Source organism: Triticum dicoccoides, chromosome 5A, assembly GCF_002162155.2.
Source record: "Triticum dicoccoides isolate Atlit2015 ecotype Zavitan chromosome 5A, WEW_v2.0, whole genome shotgun sequence".
NCBI lineage: Eukaryota > Viridiplantae > Streptophyta > Magnoliopsida > Poales > Poaceae > Triticum > Triticum dicoccoides.
This window is the reverse complement of record NC_041388.1, coordinates 599,671,996-599,686,982: the sequence shown is the minus strand read 5'-3', so window position 1 is coordinate 599,686,982 and position 14,987 is coordinate 599,671,996. Positions and strand designations below refer to the sequence as shown.

Here is a 14,987-nt window from a genome sequence, read left to right as displayed (position 1 = left end):
TTTCAATACAAATCAAACATTTTTTGTAATGCATGGTCAACCTTTTTCATATACACATTTTAAATATTTTTCAAATTCTGGATTAACATTATACAAAATTAACATTTTAATGCATTACCAATATTTTTTATACATTTTAATAAATGCTTGGTCGACATTTTTCAAATAAAACAATTAAGAATTTTTGAATAAAATAATTAAGAATTTTCCAATACATTGTCAAAAAACTTTTTATAAACATTTAAATTTTTTCAAGCGCTCGAATAACACTTGTCAAACACTTTTTCAATATTTATTAAATGCTTGATTAACATTTAAAAAATATTATATATATATAATATTTTTAAAATATAAAAAGGTTCAAAATAAATATGAGACGAAAAGAGTAAACAGGAAAAAAAACAAAATAGGCTGTGACCTGCCGCACGCATGGGTCGGTCCATCTCGCTCGCCCCTTCAGCGAGTCGGAAGCTGGCGAGATATAGAGGCGCTCGTTGGAGATGCCCTAAACCCCCCTCTAAAATATAAAATAGAAGTGGAGATGCCCTAAACCCTCAAAAGCCCAAACCCTTGTTCCCCACAGCCATTATCCAAAGAGACCCCGACGCCGAAGCGACCGAAGAGAGGAAACCCCAAATGTTGGCCGCATCCATGCTCACCACCGTCTTCTCCCCTCTCGCCCTCCTCCGCCCGTCGGCCTCCTTCGCGCGCCTGCGCCGCGCGGCTCCCGCCGCCGCCGTCGTCGTGCGCGCCGCGGCCAAGTCCACGGCCGCGGCCGCGGCGGCCCCCAAGAAGAAGAGGGCGGCACCGACCGGCATCACGATGCCCCGGCCCGTCTCCCCGGCGCTGCAGGCGTTCATGGGCGCCGCCGAGGTCCCCCGCACCGAGGCCATGAAGCGCATCTGGGCCTACATCAAGCAGAACAACCTCCAGGTACGCCCCACGCGAGCCCCCCCAAACCCTAGGCGTCCCGTTGCCAGGTTGTTCGTTTGGCCTAGTACTAGTTGATTTGGATGTGAAAGATGAAGTCGGGATGGATGCGTAAGATGAGATGGAATCGCTTGGCGTTTTGCTAGTGTCGAGCAGGAGCAAATCTGAGATTTTGCGTTCAGGACAGGTGTAAACTGTTGTTGGCGTTTTGCTCTGGAGGCGCCTCACTGTCCATGCCCGCCAGATGTAGAAGCCCGGTGTATAATGAGGACGTCGCTTGCATTTTTAGTAACTCTACTTCTTAGAACGTCCCGTCGTGTTTCTGTCTTGCTGATATGCAGCGTTGGGTACTTCTGCTGATGCATGTGGAATGTTCTCACTCTTGTCTGATCCCAGTGTAAATTGATTTGTTTTTTCTATCTGCTTGTGTTAAGAACATATGATTTGATGCCACATTTTGCTGTTATGTGTTGCACATCGGTTAGCACTTAGCAGAGTCTACGAAAGATGGTCCCATGAGAAGGAGCTGTGATGCTTCCAATGTGATAAACTGACTGATGATAAGTCTGAAACAGAGGTTTTTCTCATGTGGCATTTGTAAACACGTTGAAATCCTTGCTGAACAGAGTTAATTTCTAGATTCAATGTGGCCGGATTGCTTGCATTGTGCAATTACTGAATGGCGGTATGCTTGCAGAATATATATGTAGTGACTAGTGAATGAAGAGTGCATGGTTGATTTGATGAAGTATTTATGTTCAAACTTCAGACACATTAAGTTACTCGTCATACAACTATTTGAGTGTGAAGTGTATGAGCTTTTCATTCTTTGGTGTGAAGTGATGTCACAAATGTGAAATCTTGCAGTAAATGTAGGATTTGGAACAACATACAAGGACTTAACTAAGTATGTACATAGGAACATGCTATTTTCCAGTTGCACTTCTCATTCTGTCCTGCTATTTTCCAGGACCCTGCGGACAAGAAGGTCATCGTGTGCGACGAGAAGCTGAAAGCCCTGTTTGCGGGCAGAGAGCGTGTTGGGTTCCTGGAGATTGCCAAGCTTCTGAGCCTGCACTTTGTCAAGACTCCGTGAAGCCTCTTCCATGGAGCACTCGAGTTAGTGTAGATGGTTTCTACTTTCTGGTGGTCTTGAGGGTGCGCAGGTTTGTCTTGTTGGCCCGAGTTGGCTCGACTTCTAGGGTTCTTTAGCTCTCTGCGGACAATGTTAGTTTACCCCTGGCAGTATCAATCTGGAACATCTTAACAGCTTTAAGCTCGTATGCTTGCAGACTCGGTTTGTGTATGAATAGCAAGTGGTGTGGTCTGGAATCTAAGCGTGGCACACCTGTGGCTGGTGTGAGGGCTTGGAATGCAGAGTTCACTGCCCCATTCGTGACTGGCAAATCCACTAAAACTGAGCACACAATATATTCAGACAGGCAGAGATTGTCCAATTTGCGCTCGCGTTCGCCGTTTGGCGGCCTCAGCCATGTTTCATTGAGGCCGATCATTCAGAGACACGATGGACATGAAGCTGTGCCGGCCTCAAATGAGACTGGAGGATGCTCTGGTAGTTGGGTGGAAGGCACACCGCAGTGTATGCGACGCATTAGCTACATCTGAGGGTGGACGGAGGCTTGGGAGTGCAGTCGCTAGTCGGGCCTTCTTCTTCAACTCTGGTTAGTTTTCTCTTTGCTCTGATCAATGCGCGCGGCGAGTTTCCTGTTAGTTCCTCGAGCCAGCACGCACCCCTCTGCCTGCCTTTTCTTCTTCTTCCCTTCAGTTTGGCGTTTCCACCATCCTGGCACCATTGCCAAGATCAACCTGATGGCTGCCGGGGCTCCAGACCACCACCAGCTAGAATGATCTCACTACATGTGATCTTTTGAATTATTAGACAGTACAAAATGTGGATACATGGCATTGTTAGATTCATTAGACAGTACAGTATGGAGGTGGGCCCCCCCCGCAAAAAAAAGAGGTATGGAGGTGAGGCCTTAACGGTACAAATAGACACAGGCACCAAGAGTGCCTTTATACTAGCTCCGGCACACACTTGAGCTGTTTCTCGTACTTTTGCGTAGTCCATGTACCCCCTCCAGCAGACAGCTTATCATTTTCTTCCCACAAAACCAAAAGTATATCATTGGATTCATATTCGAATAACATTTCTAAACATATAATTTTGGTGGCATATAACATATACTATTTTGTTAGTCAAATTGATGACCTAAGAACATGTGCGTGCCCTATGTATCTGCCCTGATGGAGTATGATACTACAAAATTCAGCTTGGGCGTATGTAAAGAGAGCTGCTATAATTGTCGCCCCTTTTCTCTAGAAACATATTATAGACGCTCACATAGACTCATCTTTATAAACGCATGCACCCCCTTTGTCGGAAAATAAATAAACACATACACCCACACTTTACGCGAATGCTTGAACCGTTTCCACAAACCCAATCCCATCTACGCCAACGTTCAGCCACCCTCCCGCTATTTTTTCGTCAAAAAAGAAAATATCAATAGACGGTGCTAAAACACAACGTGCCACTGTGCCAGTGAATGCTACGAGCAACACAAAGCGGCACATTAGAAAAAAAAAGAACTCAAAGGCAAATGGCAATGTAAGTCTCACACAGATGACTTGCTTTATTTCTGGATACGGCAAGTCGAAAACATAAAGAAATGTCACTTTTGGCTGATCAACGTCTTGAAGCTCATCGGTGTTGTGAATTGCGTTGTGCCGTCGAAAAACGCAGATGCGGCCAGCTTAGCGGCCTGCTCTGTCGGGTACTCCTCGTCCCAATACCAGTACTGCGATCGGTTGGCACACGGCAGCCCAGAACCAGGTGCGCAGGAGCCTTGGCAGCATGCGCCCCCGGTGTTCACAAACCCTGTGCATCCATCAACAAACCACAACAACCAGAACAACCACATAAATATAACCGACAGGTTCATGACCATGTAAGAATATCTTAAAACATTGATAGATTTTACCGTAGGCCGACGGATTCGTGTTGACTGCATCCGAGAAGGCGTGGAAGTCGGCGATGGAGTAGCGGAGGCCACTGAGGTTGGAGGCGAGGTCGGCCATGAGTGGCTTGATGCCGTCGTTGAACTCCTCGCGGAGGCTGGTAATGAGGCCCTCGCAGCCATGGCGCCAGGGCCGGTCCTGAGATTTCAGGGGCCCTGGGCGAAATTATAATTGGGGGCCATTGATGGCCCTTAGTATAGATGTCTATTTATAAATCATTATATGTAGATATAATTTGTATCAAAGAAAAAATTAAGTGCATATCAAATAATGTATTACATATTCCTTCAAAAAATCTCCTCATATTCTGAGATGGAAAATCGCTAATGATATTATCAATATCAATTTCATCAAGCATGTTTTTCTCAATGCATAATGTTGCCAAGCTGTTGTAACCCTTTGTCAATTTGTTTCATGCTTTCTCAGTCCAGTGCTCAGTTCATTCCAAGAGTTTATGTTGGTAATATGGTCAACACTAGCTGCATGTTTCGGTCTCGCATTAATATGCTTCCAATCACAAAACCCCTCATGCCTCAATGCACTTTTGCATTTGTCAGAATTGAAAAGCTTACATCACAATGAAAACACTTTTTTTGCGCCTTTTGAAATAACTGACCATTTCCTATCACGCACTTCTCAATTGCACATATTTCTTGAGTAATGCGTATATGAAAAATGTCTTGAATTTTCATCCAAAGAATATTTAGTGTTTTCTTCTTTCCTTTTAGGCCCCTTTTCCACTAATATATCCCTCAATTTATTTTCAAGATTACCCAAATTGCTTAGATCATAAATATCCACAGTAATAACCGGTTCGTCATCAACACTAGCAAATTATGTCACAGATGAATTAAATATGGACGCAGGATCGCTCACATTGGTATCATCAATGTTGATGTCAACATCATCTTCTGTAGGAGAATGACCATCATTTTTCTGATTGGCACTAGTTTGGTCATCCATAAGAACTATCACCAACTCGTCTAGATTTTTTGAAGTGCTCGGATGGCTCTTATGATTTATTAAGAAGGGATCCTTTCATGTCATCTACCTCCTTCCTTTTTCTTTTATCACATCCAGATGGATACTTTACACCCGAACCCAATATGGCAGTGCTGAAATTGAAAGGAACAATAAAATTAGTGCAAAAAATTAAAATATTGGATTAATTACAGAAGATCTTCACCTAATATCATGACAAAATCTGCTAGGGCATAGTATAGTACCTTCTCTCCGTAGTCTAATCTGGCTATGTGCGCGCGTTTGATCACCCTGGCAACAATTCCCTATTGACCTGTTCGAGAATTCGGAAATCAGGATTAGAAAAAGAAAGAAACAGGAAGAAGAACAGGCAAGGGCAGAAGGCGCGCACGAGGAGACGTACCTGCCGTAGTCGTCGCGCCGTTCGTCAGGAGGCGGAGTTGAAGTCTTGAAGACGAATAGCGGTCGGCGGAACATGCAAAAGGGCAGGGAACGAGATGATCGAGGATCCGAAGGAAAAGGAAATCGTGCATGAATCGAGCGATTTCTTTCACGTCATCTGCCTGTACGTGCAAACATGGGCCAAGCCCATCATCTCTCCCTTTCTTTCCTAAGCCTAGCACGTGAGTCACACGAGAGGAGCAGAGGCTGGGGCGTTGCTGAGTTTGGCTTCAATTTTTTTTGGTCGTAGTATATACTTGTGTACCCTACATACACGTACCTGGAGGGGGCCCCCTGGCGTTTGGGGGCCCGGGGCGGCCACCCCGTTCGCCCCCCCTCAGGGCCGGCCCTGCATGGCGCACCACCGCCGTGCACAAGGTCGGGACGTTGATGATCCCGAACTTCCTCGCGCCCAAGTTGTACAGGGCCGTGAGGCTGTCCCCGTAGGAGGAGATGAGGTGTGGGACATCGGTTTTGCTGTCTGAGCCCCCATTGTTGTTGATGTTGTAGATTGAGTAGAGGTCAGTGGTGCCGGTGCTGATGAGGAAGAGGGAATTGGACAACATCTTGCTCAGGTCTTGCTGGCTACGGTTGGCGCCCATCTGCCCTATCGTGTCCGCCAAGTTCTTCACTTGGTCCATCAGTGGGATGTCCAGTCCGGTGTCCTGCAAAATGGTATTAGCATCAATGCGACTAATTGTAGTTCATGTCTAAGAACTAAATATATCCATACCAATTATTTTGTTTTTACATATTCCTGGACATAGTACTGATATATCTATGGATGTATGATAGCTGAAGGTATGTTGACGATGAACGCACATGCATTCCTGAAATAATATGCATGCAAATTCAAATACTCGTCCATGCATGAAGGTGTCCACTTACGATGTCTCTCCAAATCCCAGAGGTCGCCGAAGCATAGTTGACTCCAGCAAAACCAGCCTCCATTTTTATGGGACTATCAAGAGACAGATAAGCCGGAGGGCTCATCTCGAACCCCATAGCCTTTGCTGCATATTAATCAAAGGTATACCCACCACCGGTTGATCAATATTCTTTCAAAAACAGAACAGCTTAGATAATATATCCATTCGTTCTAAAAGGATTGATATTCTTCCTGATTTTTCATGAATTATATACTGTTCCATCCAGTTCAGACTGTAATGCATGTTTTGAGCCGGCATAAAACTTAAAAATGCTAATGAAACCAAAACAAAGAAAATAGAAACTAGCCATGCTTATATACATAGAGCAGCGCAGAATATGCGATTGCTAGGATTCTAGTGAACAAGGAGAAACATCGATAAATTCACATGCACACATCCTATCATATGAAATAAGACAAGAAAAGTTATATGCCTTATAAATTGAAACAAAGATGGTATTCAGTAGTAGTCAAACCGGAATGGAATTTTTATGCCCATGTAATTGTTTGGTTAAATTTCATATTTTAGTTACATCTTGGCAGCTGATAGCACATAGAATTCGGTGTTATATACTCTGCTATATATCTTTCCAGTCTTGCTAAGTCTCAGTTGACTGAGACTTCGTTAAGTCTCAGTCGATGCTATATCCGTGAGATCTTACATTAAGATCCATGCAATATTTTCTTTTTCTCTCTTGATATTATGTCACTTGACTGAGACTTGGTTAATCTCACCCACTGAGACCTAGGCACCTAGCCACACCCATATCTTCGAGTACTGATTTTCAACTGCTAGCCACCATGTCGGTAAAGTAAAACAATTTCTTTTGCGGGAAAGTAAAACAAATTAAGGCTATACTACATGAGAAAATAAGAGTATATTAAATGGAATTGGCAAACAATGGTTGTTGGTTGAGTAATAATGTTAGAACAAGTAGATAATTGTGCAGTGCACAAGTGGCCATGTCAGTTGTCTTGAACGGTAAGCAAATTATGAAAAATAGGCATAGCGTGATGGGATCAAAGTTAGCAACTTAGCATACCGATGAAGTCAGCCAAGTTGAATCCATTGCTAAACCTTCCGGTGGCCACGGAATTGGGGAAATCTATGCCATAGTAAGAGTGATTGGCTCTGACAGGGTTCCCTACTTCGTTGTTCTCTAGGTAGTTGTTGTTGCCGACGTCCGTAAACCCGTCCCCGAACACAAACAATGCTGGCCGCACTGGCTGCACCTGGTCAGCTACATGCACAGGAGGCACCTTAAAAGCTAGGCCAAGAACAGTAGCAGTTCATCATGAAAGTAATGGCGGCTGAGTATGTACGGCAATATGTCTGGCACGAGGGGCAGAGCGAGATGCAGCTCTGGGGGCACCTGTCGGGGCAGGTGCCCGTGCACCTCGGCCGCTTCTTCTCCGTGTCCGTGCACGTGAACTTGCTGTTGGTGTTGCTGCCTCTCCCGTCCGCGGTGACCATCAGCATGCCCAGGAGGGCCGCCCCGAGCGCACACGCCGCCACGGCGGCTGGCCACCGCGCCATGGCTGCGAGCTTATCTCGAAGCTAATTGGTTAAGCAGGGGTCTGGGTGTTGCTGGTTTGAGTTGATGTTACGCCGGCGGTGGGTGGTGCCCTTTTGTAGGCTAGGCGGCTAGCATGCTGGGCAAGCTGATGGCGCGCCGGAGAGCACGGCCAGCAGGGTCAACGATGTAGGACAATTGGATTTTCTTATCAGCAAAGCACGTAAGCATAAAGGTAAACCAGCTAAGCCGATGGAAGAACTACGGATGCATGCATGCATAACTTCGAAGTGAAAAGTCAATGGACTACAACCGCGTGCAGCATTTTTTCCCTCTCTAGATAAGTTCTGTTTTTGTTTTTGAGGGGTTCTCTCTACATACTCCTCGTCGAAACAGGCTTCCGTCCTGTTTTATATATAAAGCACCATTCAACAAAGTACACGGCCGGGCGATAGAAGATGGCGAGGCGGCTCCCCTACAATTAATGCCGACCCCAAGATAACCGGAGCACGAATACTACCGGACAATAATACAGGAGAAACCAAGTACACCGCCGCACTACGCCCTAACGCACCTAAGAGCAACTCCAACGGGCCGACCCAAACAGACGCCAATTTCGTCCGCATTTTATCCGTTTGGGTCGGCCGCCCGCCCGGCGTCCGCCCTCTTTTAGATTTGGATCGGCAGCGCGCCCAACGCGCCGACCCATATGTGCCGGCGTGGCCGGCTAGCCGCCCAATATTATGTTAATTTGCATTCAAACATATTGTCAAATAACATAGTTTATCGAATAAAATAGTATAGTTTTACAAGCCGGATACAAATAAAAATGTTTCACATAGTTTTGCAAACGAATAAAAGAAGATACATCTATTGGTTGCCAACATGAGCCCACATATGCTCAACCAAGTCATTTTACAGCTGCACATGAGTTTCCCAATCACGCATGTCTTTATGAAATTGGGTGAACTGTTCAAATGTTGCCGCTACTCCATGCTCACCCTGAAACTGAAACCCTTGATTGTACAGACGTTCCGGGCGCTCGTCTTCTACGATCATATTATGCATGATCACACAAGCAGTCATCACCTCCCATAATTTCTGCGTGCTTCAGGTATTAGCAGGATACCGAACGATGCCCCATCGAGATTGCAAAACACCAAAGGCACGCTCGACATCCTTTCTAGCACTCTCTTGCTCTTGGGAAAATCTTTTCCTCTTCTCTCCAACAGGGTTGGGTATTGTCTTCACAATAGTGGTCCACTGAGGATAGATACCGTCACCCAAGTAGTATCCTTTGTCGTAGTTGTGGCCGTTGACAGTAAAGTTCACCGGAGGGCTGTTGCCTTCGGCAAGCCTAGCAAGCACCGGCGAGCGCTGAAGTGAAGGAAATATGCCCTAGAGGCAATAATAAAATTGTTATTTATATTTCCTTATATCATGATAAATGTTTATTATTCATGCTAGAATTGTATTAACCGAAAAATTAGTACATGTGTGAATACATAGACAAACTGAGTGTCACTAGTATGCCTCTACTTGACTAGCTCGTTAATCAAAGATGGTTAAGTTTCCTAGCCATGGACAAAGAGTTGTCATTTGATTAACGGGATCACATCATTAGAGAATGATGTGATTGACTTGACCCATCCGTTAGCTTAGCACGATGATCGTTTAGTTTATTGATATTGCTTTCTTCATAACTTATACATGTTCCTATGACTATGAGATTATGCAACTCACGAATACTGGAGAAACACTTAGTGTGCTATCAAACGTCACAACGTAACTGGGTGACTATAAGGATGCTCTACAGGTGTCTCCGATGGTGTTTGTTGAGTTGGTATAGATCGAGATTAGGGTTTGTCACTCCGTGTACCGGAGACGTATCTCTGGGCCCTCTCGGTAATGCACATCACTATAAGCCTTGCAAGCAATGTGACTAATGAGTTAGTTACGGGATGTTGCATTACGGAACGAGTAAAGAGACTTGCCGGTAACGAGATTGAACTAAGTATTGAGATACCGACGATCGAATCTCGGGCAAGTAACATACCGATGACAAAGGGAACAACGTATGTTGTTATGCGGTTTGACCGATAAAGATCTTCGTAGAATATGTAGGAGCCAATATGAGCATCCAGGTTCCGCTATTGGTTATTGTCCGGAGACGTATCTCGGTCATGTATACATAGTTCTCGAACCCGTAGGATCCGCACGCTTAACGTTCGGTGACGATCGGTATTATGAGTTTATGTGTTTTGATGTACCGAAGATTGTTCAGAGTCCCAGATATGATCAAGGACATGACGAGGAGTCTCGAAATGGTCGAGACATAAAGATTGATATATTGGATGACCATATTCGGACACCGGATGAGTTCCGGGGGTTACCGGATAATTATCGGAGTGCCGGAGGGTTATCGGAACCCTCGGGGGATCTAATGGGCCAACATGGGCCTTAGTGAAGAGAGAGAGGGCCGGCCAAGGCAGGGACGCGCGCCCCTCCCCCTCTAGTCCGAATTGGACTAGGGAAGGGGGGGGGGGTGCCCCCTTTCCTTCTCCCTTCTCCTCTCCTTCCTCCCCCTTCCTCCTCCTAGTAGGACTAGGAAAGGGGAGTCCTACTCCTATTAGGAGGAGGATTCCTCCTCTCCTGGCGCGCCCCAAGGGCCGGCCGGCCTCCCCCCTTGCTCCTTTATATACGGGGCAGGGGGGCATCCTAGGACACCCAAGTTAATCATTGATCCCTTAGCCGTGTGCGGTGCCCCCCTCCACGGTCATATCATCGTAGTGCTTAGGCGAAGCCCTGCGACGGTAACTTCATCATCACCATCGTCATGCCGTCGTGCTGACGAAGCTTTCCCTCGACACTCAGCTGGATCGAGAGTTTGTGGGACGTCACCGAGCCGAACGTGTGCAGATCACGGAGGTGCCATACTTTCGATACTAGGATCGGTCGGATCGTGAAGACGTACGACTACATCAACCGCGTTGTCATAACGCTTCCGCTTACGGTCTACGAGGGTACGTGGACGACACTCTTCCCTCTCGTTGTTATGCATCACCATGATACATCTTGCGTGTGTGTAGGAATTTTTGAAATTACTGCGTTCCCCAACAATGGCATCCGAGCCAGGTCTATGCGTAGATGTTATTGAAGGAAATATACCCTAGAGGAAATAATAAAGTTATTATTTATTTCCTTATATCATGATAAATGTTTATTATTCATGCTAGAATTGTATTAACCGAAAACATAATACATGTGTGAATACATAGACAAACAGTATGTCACTAGTATGCCTCTACTTGACTAGCTCGTTGAATCAAAGATGGTTAAGTTTCCTAGCCATAGACATGAGTTGTCATTTGATTAACGGGGTTACATCATTAGAGAATGATGTGATTGACTTGACCCATTCCGTTAGCATAGCAATTGATCATTTAGTTTGTTGCTATTGCTTTCTTCATAACTTATACATGTTCCTATGACTATGAGATTATGCAACTCCCGTTTACCGGAGGAACACTTTGTGTGCTACCAAATGTCACAACGTAACTGGGTGATTATAAAGGTGCTCTACATGTGTCTCCAAAGGTACTTGTTGGGTTGGCGTATTTCGAGATTAGGATTTGTCACTCAGATTGTCGGAGAGGTATCTCTGGGCCCTCTCGGTAATGCACATCACTTAAGCCTTGCAAGCATTGCAACTAAATGAGTTAGTTGTGGAATGATGTATTACAGAACGAGTAAAGAGACTTGCCGATAACGAGATTGAACTAGGTATTGAGACACCGACGATCGAATCTCGGGCAAGTAACATACCGATGACAAAGGGAACAACGTATGTTGTTATGTGGTCTGACCGATAAAGATCTTCGTAGAATATGTGGGAGCCAATATGAGCATCCAGGTTCCGCTATTGGTTATTGACCGGAGACATGTCTCGGTCATGTCTACATAGTTCTCGAACCCGTAGGGTCCGCACGCTTAACGTTTCGATGCCGGTTATATTATGAGTTTATGAGTTTTGATGTAACGAAGGTTGTTCGGAGTCCCGGATGTGATCACAGACATGACGAGGAGTCTCGAAATGGTCGAGACATGAAGATTGATATATTGGACGACTATATTCGGACACCAGAATGGTTCCGGGGGTTATCAGATATATACCGGAGTACCGGGGGGTTACCCGAACCCCCCGGGGGTTATTGGGCCTCATGGGCCCAAAGTAGTGGAAGAGGAGAGGCAGCAGGAGGTGGCGCGCAGCCCCCCCAATCCGAATTGGGAAAGGGAAGGGGGCGCGGCCCCCCTTCTCCATCCTTCTCTCCACCTCCTCCTTCCCCCTTCTCCTAGTTGGAATAGGAAGGGGGGGGGGTGCAAAACCTACTTGGAGTAGGATTGCCCCCCTTGGGCGCGCCTCCTCCTCTTGGCCGGCCCCCCTCCTCCTCCACTCCTTTATATACGTGGCCAGGGGGCACCCCATAGACACAACAATTGATCTCTTGATCTCTTAGCCGTGTGCGGTGCCCCCTTCCACCATAATCCACCTCGATCATATTGTAGCGGTGCTTAGGCGAAGCCCTGCGACAGTAGAACATCATCATCGTCACCACGTCATCGTGCTGACGGAACTCTCCCGTGAAGCTCTACTGGATTGGAGTTCGTGGGACGTCATCGAGCTGAACGTGTGCTGAACTCGGAGGTGCCGTGCGTTCAGTACTTGGATCGGTCGGATCGTGAAGACGTACGACTACATCAACCGCGTTGTGCTAATGCTTCCGCTTTTGGTTACGAGGGTACGTGGACAACACTCTCCCCTCTCGTTGCTATGCATCACCATGATCTTGTGTGTGCATAGGAATTTTTTTGAAATTACTACGTTCCCCAACAGTGGCATCTAAGCCAGGTTTTATGCGTTGATGTAATATGCACGAGTAGAACACAAGTGAGTTGTGGGCGATATAAGTCATACTGCTTACCAGCATGTCACACTTTGGTTCGGTGGTATTGTTGGATGAAGTGGCCCGGACCGACATTACGCGTACGCTTACGTGTACGCTTACGCGAGACTGGTTTTACCGCTGTGCTATGCACACAGGTGACTAGCGGGTGTCAGTTTCTCCAACTTTAGTTGAACCGAGTGTGGCTACGCCCGGTCCTTGAGAAGGTTAAAACAACACCAACTTGACAAACTATCGTTGTGGTTTTGATGCGTAGGTAAGAACGGTTCTTGCTAAGCCCGTAGCAGCCGCGTAAAATTTGCAACAACAAAGTAGAGGATGTCTAACTTGTTTTTGCAGGGCATGTTGTGATGTGATATGGTCAAGACGTGATGAGATATAAGTTGTTGTATGAGATGATCATGTTTTCTTAAAGATATCGACAACTGGCAAAAGCCTTATGGTTGTCTTTCTCTATTGCATAAGATGCAAGCGCCAAATAATTGCTTTACTTTATCGCTATGTGATAGCAATAGTTGCAAGAGCAATAGTTGGCGAGACGACCATGTGACGACACATTGATATAGATCAAGATGATGGAGATCATGGTGTCATGCCGGTGGCTATGGAGATCATGACGATGCTTTGGAGATGGAGATCAAAGGCACAAGATGATGATGGCCATATCATGTCACATATTATGATTGCAAGTGATGTTTATCTTTTATACATCTTACTTTGCTTAGTTATGACGGTAGCATTATAAGATGATCTCTCACTAAATTTCAAGATAAAAGTGTTCTCCCTGAGTATGCACTGTTGCCAAAGTTCGTCGTGCCCAGACACCACGTGATGATCGGGTGTCATAAGCTCTACGTCCATCTACAACGGGTGCAAGCCAGTTTTGCACACGCAGAATACTCAGGTTAAACTTGACGAGCCTAGCATATGCAGATATGGCCTCGAACACTGAGACCGAAAGGTCGAGCGTGAATCATATAGTAGATATGATCAACATAGTGATGTTCACCATTGAAAACTACTCCATTTCACGTGATGATCGGTTATGGTTTAGTTGATTTGGATCACGTGATCACTTAGAAGATTAGAGGGATGTCTTTCTAAGTGGGAGTTCTTAAGTAATATGATTAATTGAACTTAAATTTTTCATGAACTTAGTCCTGGTAGTATTAGCATATCTATGTTGTAGATCAATGGCTCGCGTTTAGATCCCCTATTTTTTGATATGTTCCTAGAGAAAGCTAAGTTGAAAGATGTTAGTAGCAATTATGCGGATTGGATCCGTGATCTGAGGTTTATCCTCATTGCTGCAGAGAAGAATTATGTCCTTGATGCACCGCTAGGTGACAAACCTATTGCAGGAGCAGATGCAGATGTTATGAACGTTTGGCTAGCTCAATATGATGACTACTTGATAGTTTAGTGCACCATGCTTAAATGACTTAGAATCGGGACTTCAAAGACGTTTTGAACGTCATGGACCATATGAGATGTTCCAGGAGTTGAAGTTAATATTTCAAGTAAATACCCGAGTTGAGAGATATGAAGTCTCCAACAAGTTCTATAGCTAAAAGATGGAGGAAATAGCTCAAGCAGTGAGCATGTGCTCAGATTGTTTGGGTACTACAATCGCTTGAATCAAGTGGGAGTTAATCTTCCAGATAAAATAGTGATTGACAGAATTCTCTAGTCACCATCACCAAGTTAGTAGAACTTCATGATGAACTATAATATGCAAGGGATAACAGAAACGATTCCCAAGCTCTTCGTGATGCTGAAATCGACGAAGGTAGAAATCAAGAAAAACATCAAGTGTTGATGGTAAAACCACTAGTTTCAAGTAAAGGGACAAAGTGAAGAAAGGGGAACTTCAAGAAGAACGGCAAACAAGTTGCTGCTCAAGTGAAAAAAACCCAAGTCTGGACCTAAGCCTGAAACTGAGTGCTTCTACTGCAAAGGGACTGGTCATTGGAAGCGGAACTACCCCAAGTAATTGGCGAATAAGAAGGATGGCAAAGTAAACATAGGTATATTTTATATACATGTTATTGATGTGTACTTTACTAATGTTTATAGCAACCCCTTAGTATTTGATACTAGTTCAGTTACTAAGAATAGTAACTCGAAATGGGAGTTGCAGAATGAACAGAGATTAGTTAAGGGTGAAGTGACGATGTGTATTGGAAA

General features: G+C 45.2%; 2 protein-coding genes across 2 annotated transcripts; one reads left to right on the top strand and one right to left on the bottom strand.

Annotated features, from left to right (window-relative positions):
* The first annotated feature begins 563 nt into the window (after nt 1-563).
* LOC119303234 (protein TRI1-like) lies at nt 564-2,322 on the top strand. The gene is made up of 2 exons (XM_037580340.1): nt 564-933; nt 1,901-2,322. The coding sequence occupies exons 1-2, from the start codon at nt 637-639 to the stop codon at nt 2,024-2,026; spliced, it is 423 nt and encodes a 140-aa protein (XP_037436237.1). The 5' UTR covers nt 564-636; the 3' UTR covers nt 2,027-2,322.
* A 1,221-nt stretch (nt 2,323-3,543) lies between these two features.
* On the bottom strand, nt 3,544-7,859 carry LOC119298020 (GDSL esterase/lipase At5g22810-like). The gene is made up of 6 exons (XM_037575569.1): nt 7,829-7,859; nt 7,366-7,563; nt 6,283-6,407; nt 5,746-6,059; nt 3,919-4,090; nt 3,544-3,860 (listed from the first exon to the last, which is right to left on the bottom strand). Exons 1-6 carry the CDS (start codon nt 7,857-7,859, stop codon nt 3,627-3,629), a joined length of 1,074 nt encoding a protein of 357 aa, XP_037431466.1. The 3' UTR covers nt 3,544-3,626.
* Nucleotides 7,860-14,987: the final 7,128 nt, after the last annotated feature.

What these genes read in the sequence shown, in the direction of transcription:
- LOC119298020 (XM_037575569.1), bottom strand. Translation starts at nt 7,859, where the DNA reads ATGGCGCGGTGGCCAGCCGCCGTGGCGGCGT. An exon ending in GCCAGCCGCCGTGGCGGCGT is followed by an intron (nt 7,564 to 7,828) that starts GTGCGCTCGGGG and finishes CTGTGCATGTAG; the next exon opens with CTGACCAGGTGCAGCCAGTG. An exon ending in CTGGGATTTGGAGAGACATC is followed by an intron (nt 6,060 to 6,282) that starts GTAAGTGGACAC and finishes ACCATTTTGCAG; the next exon opens with GACACCGGACTGGACATCCC.
- LOC119303234 (XM_037580340.1), top strand. Translation starts at nt 637, where the DNA reads ATGTTGGCCGCATCCATGCTCACCACCGTCTTCTCCCCTCTCGCCCTC. An exon ending in TCAAGCAGAACAACCTCCAG is followed by an intron (nt 934 to 1,900) that starts GTACGCCCCACG and finishes GCTATTTTCCAG; the next exon opens with GACCCTGCGGACAAGAAGGT.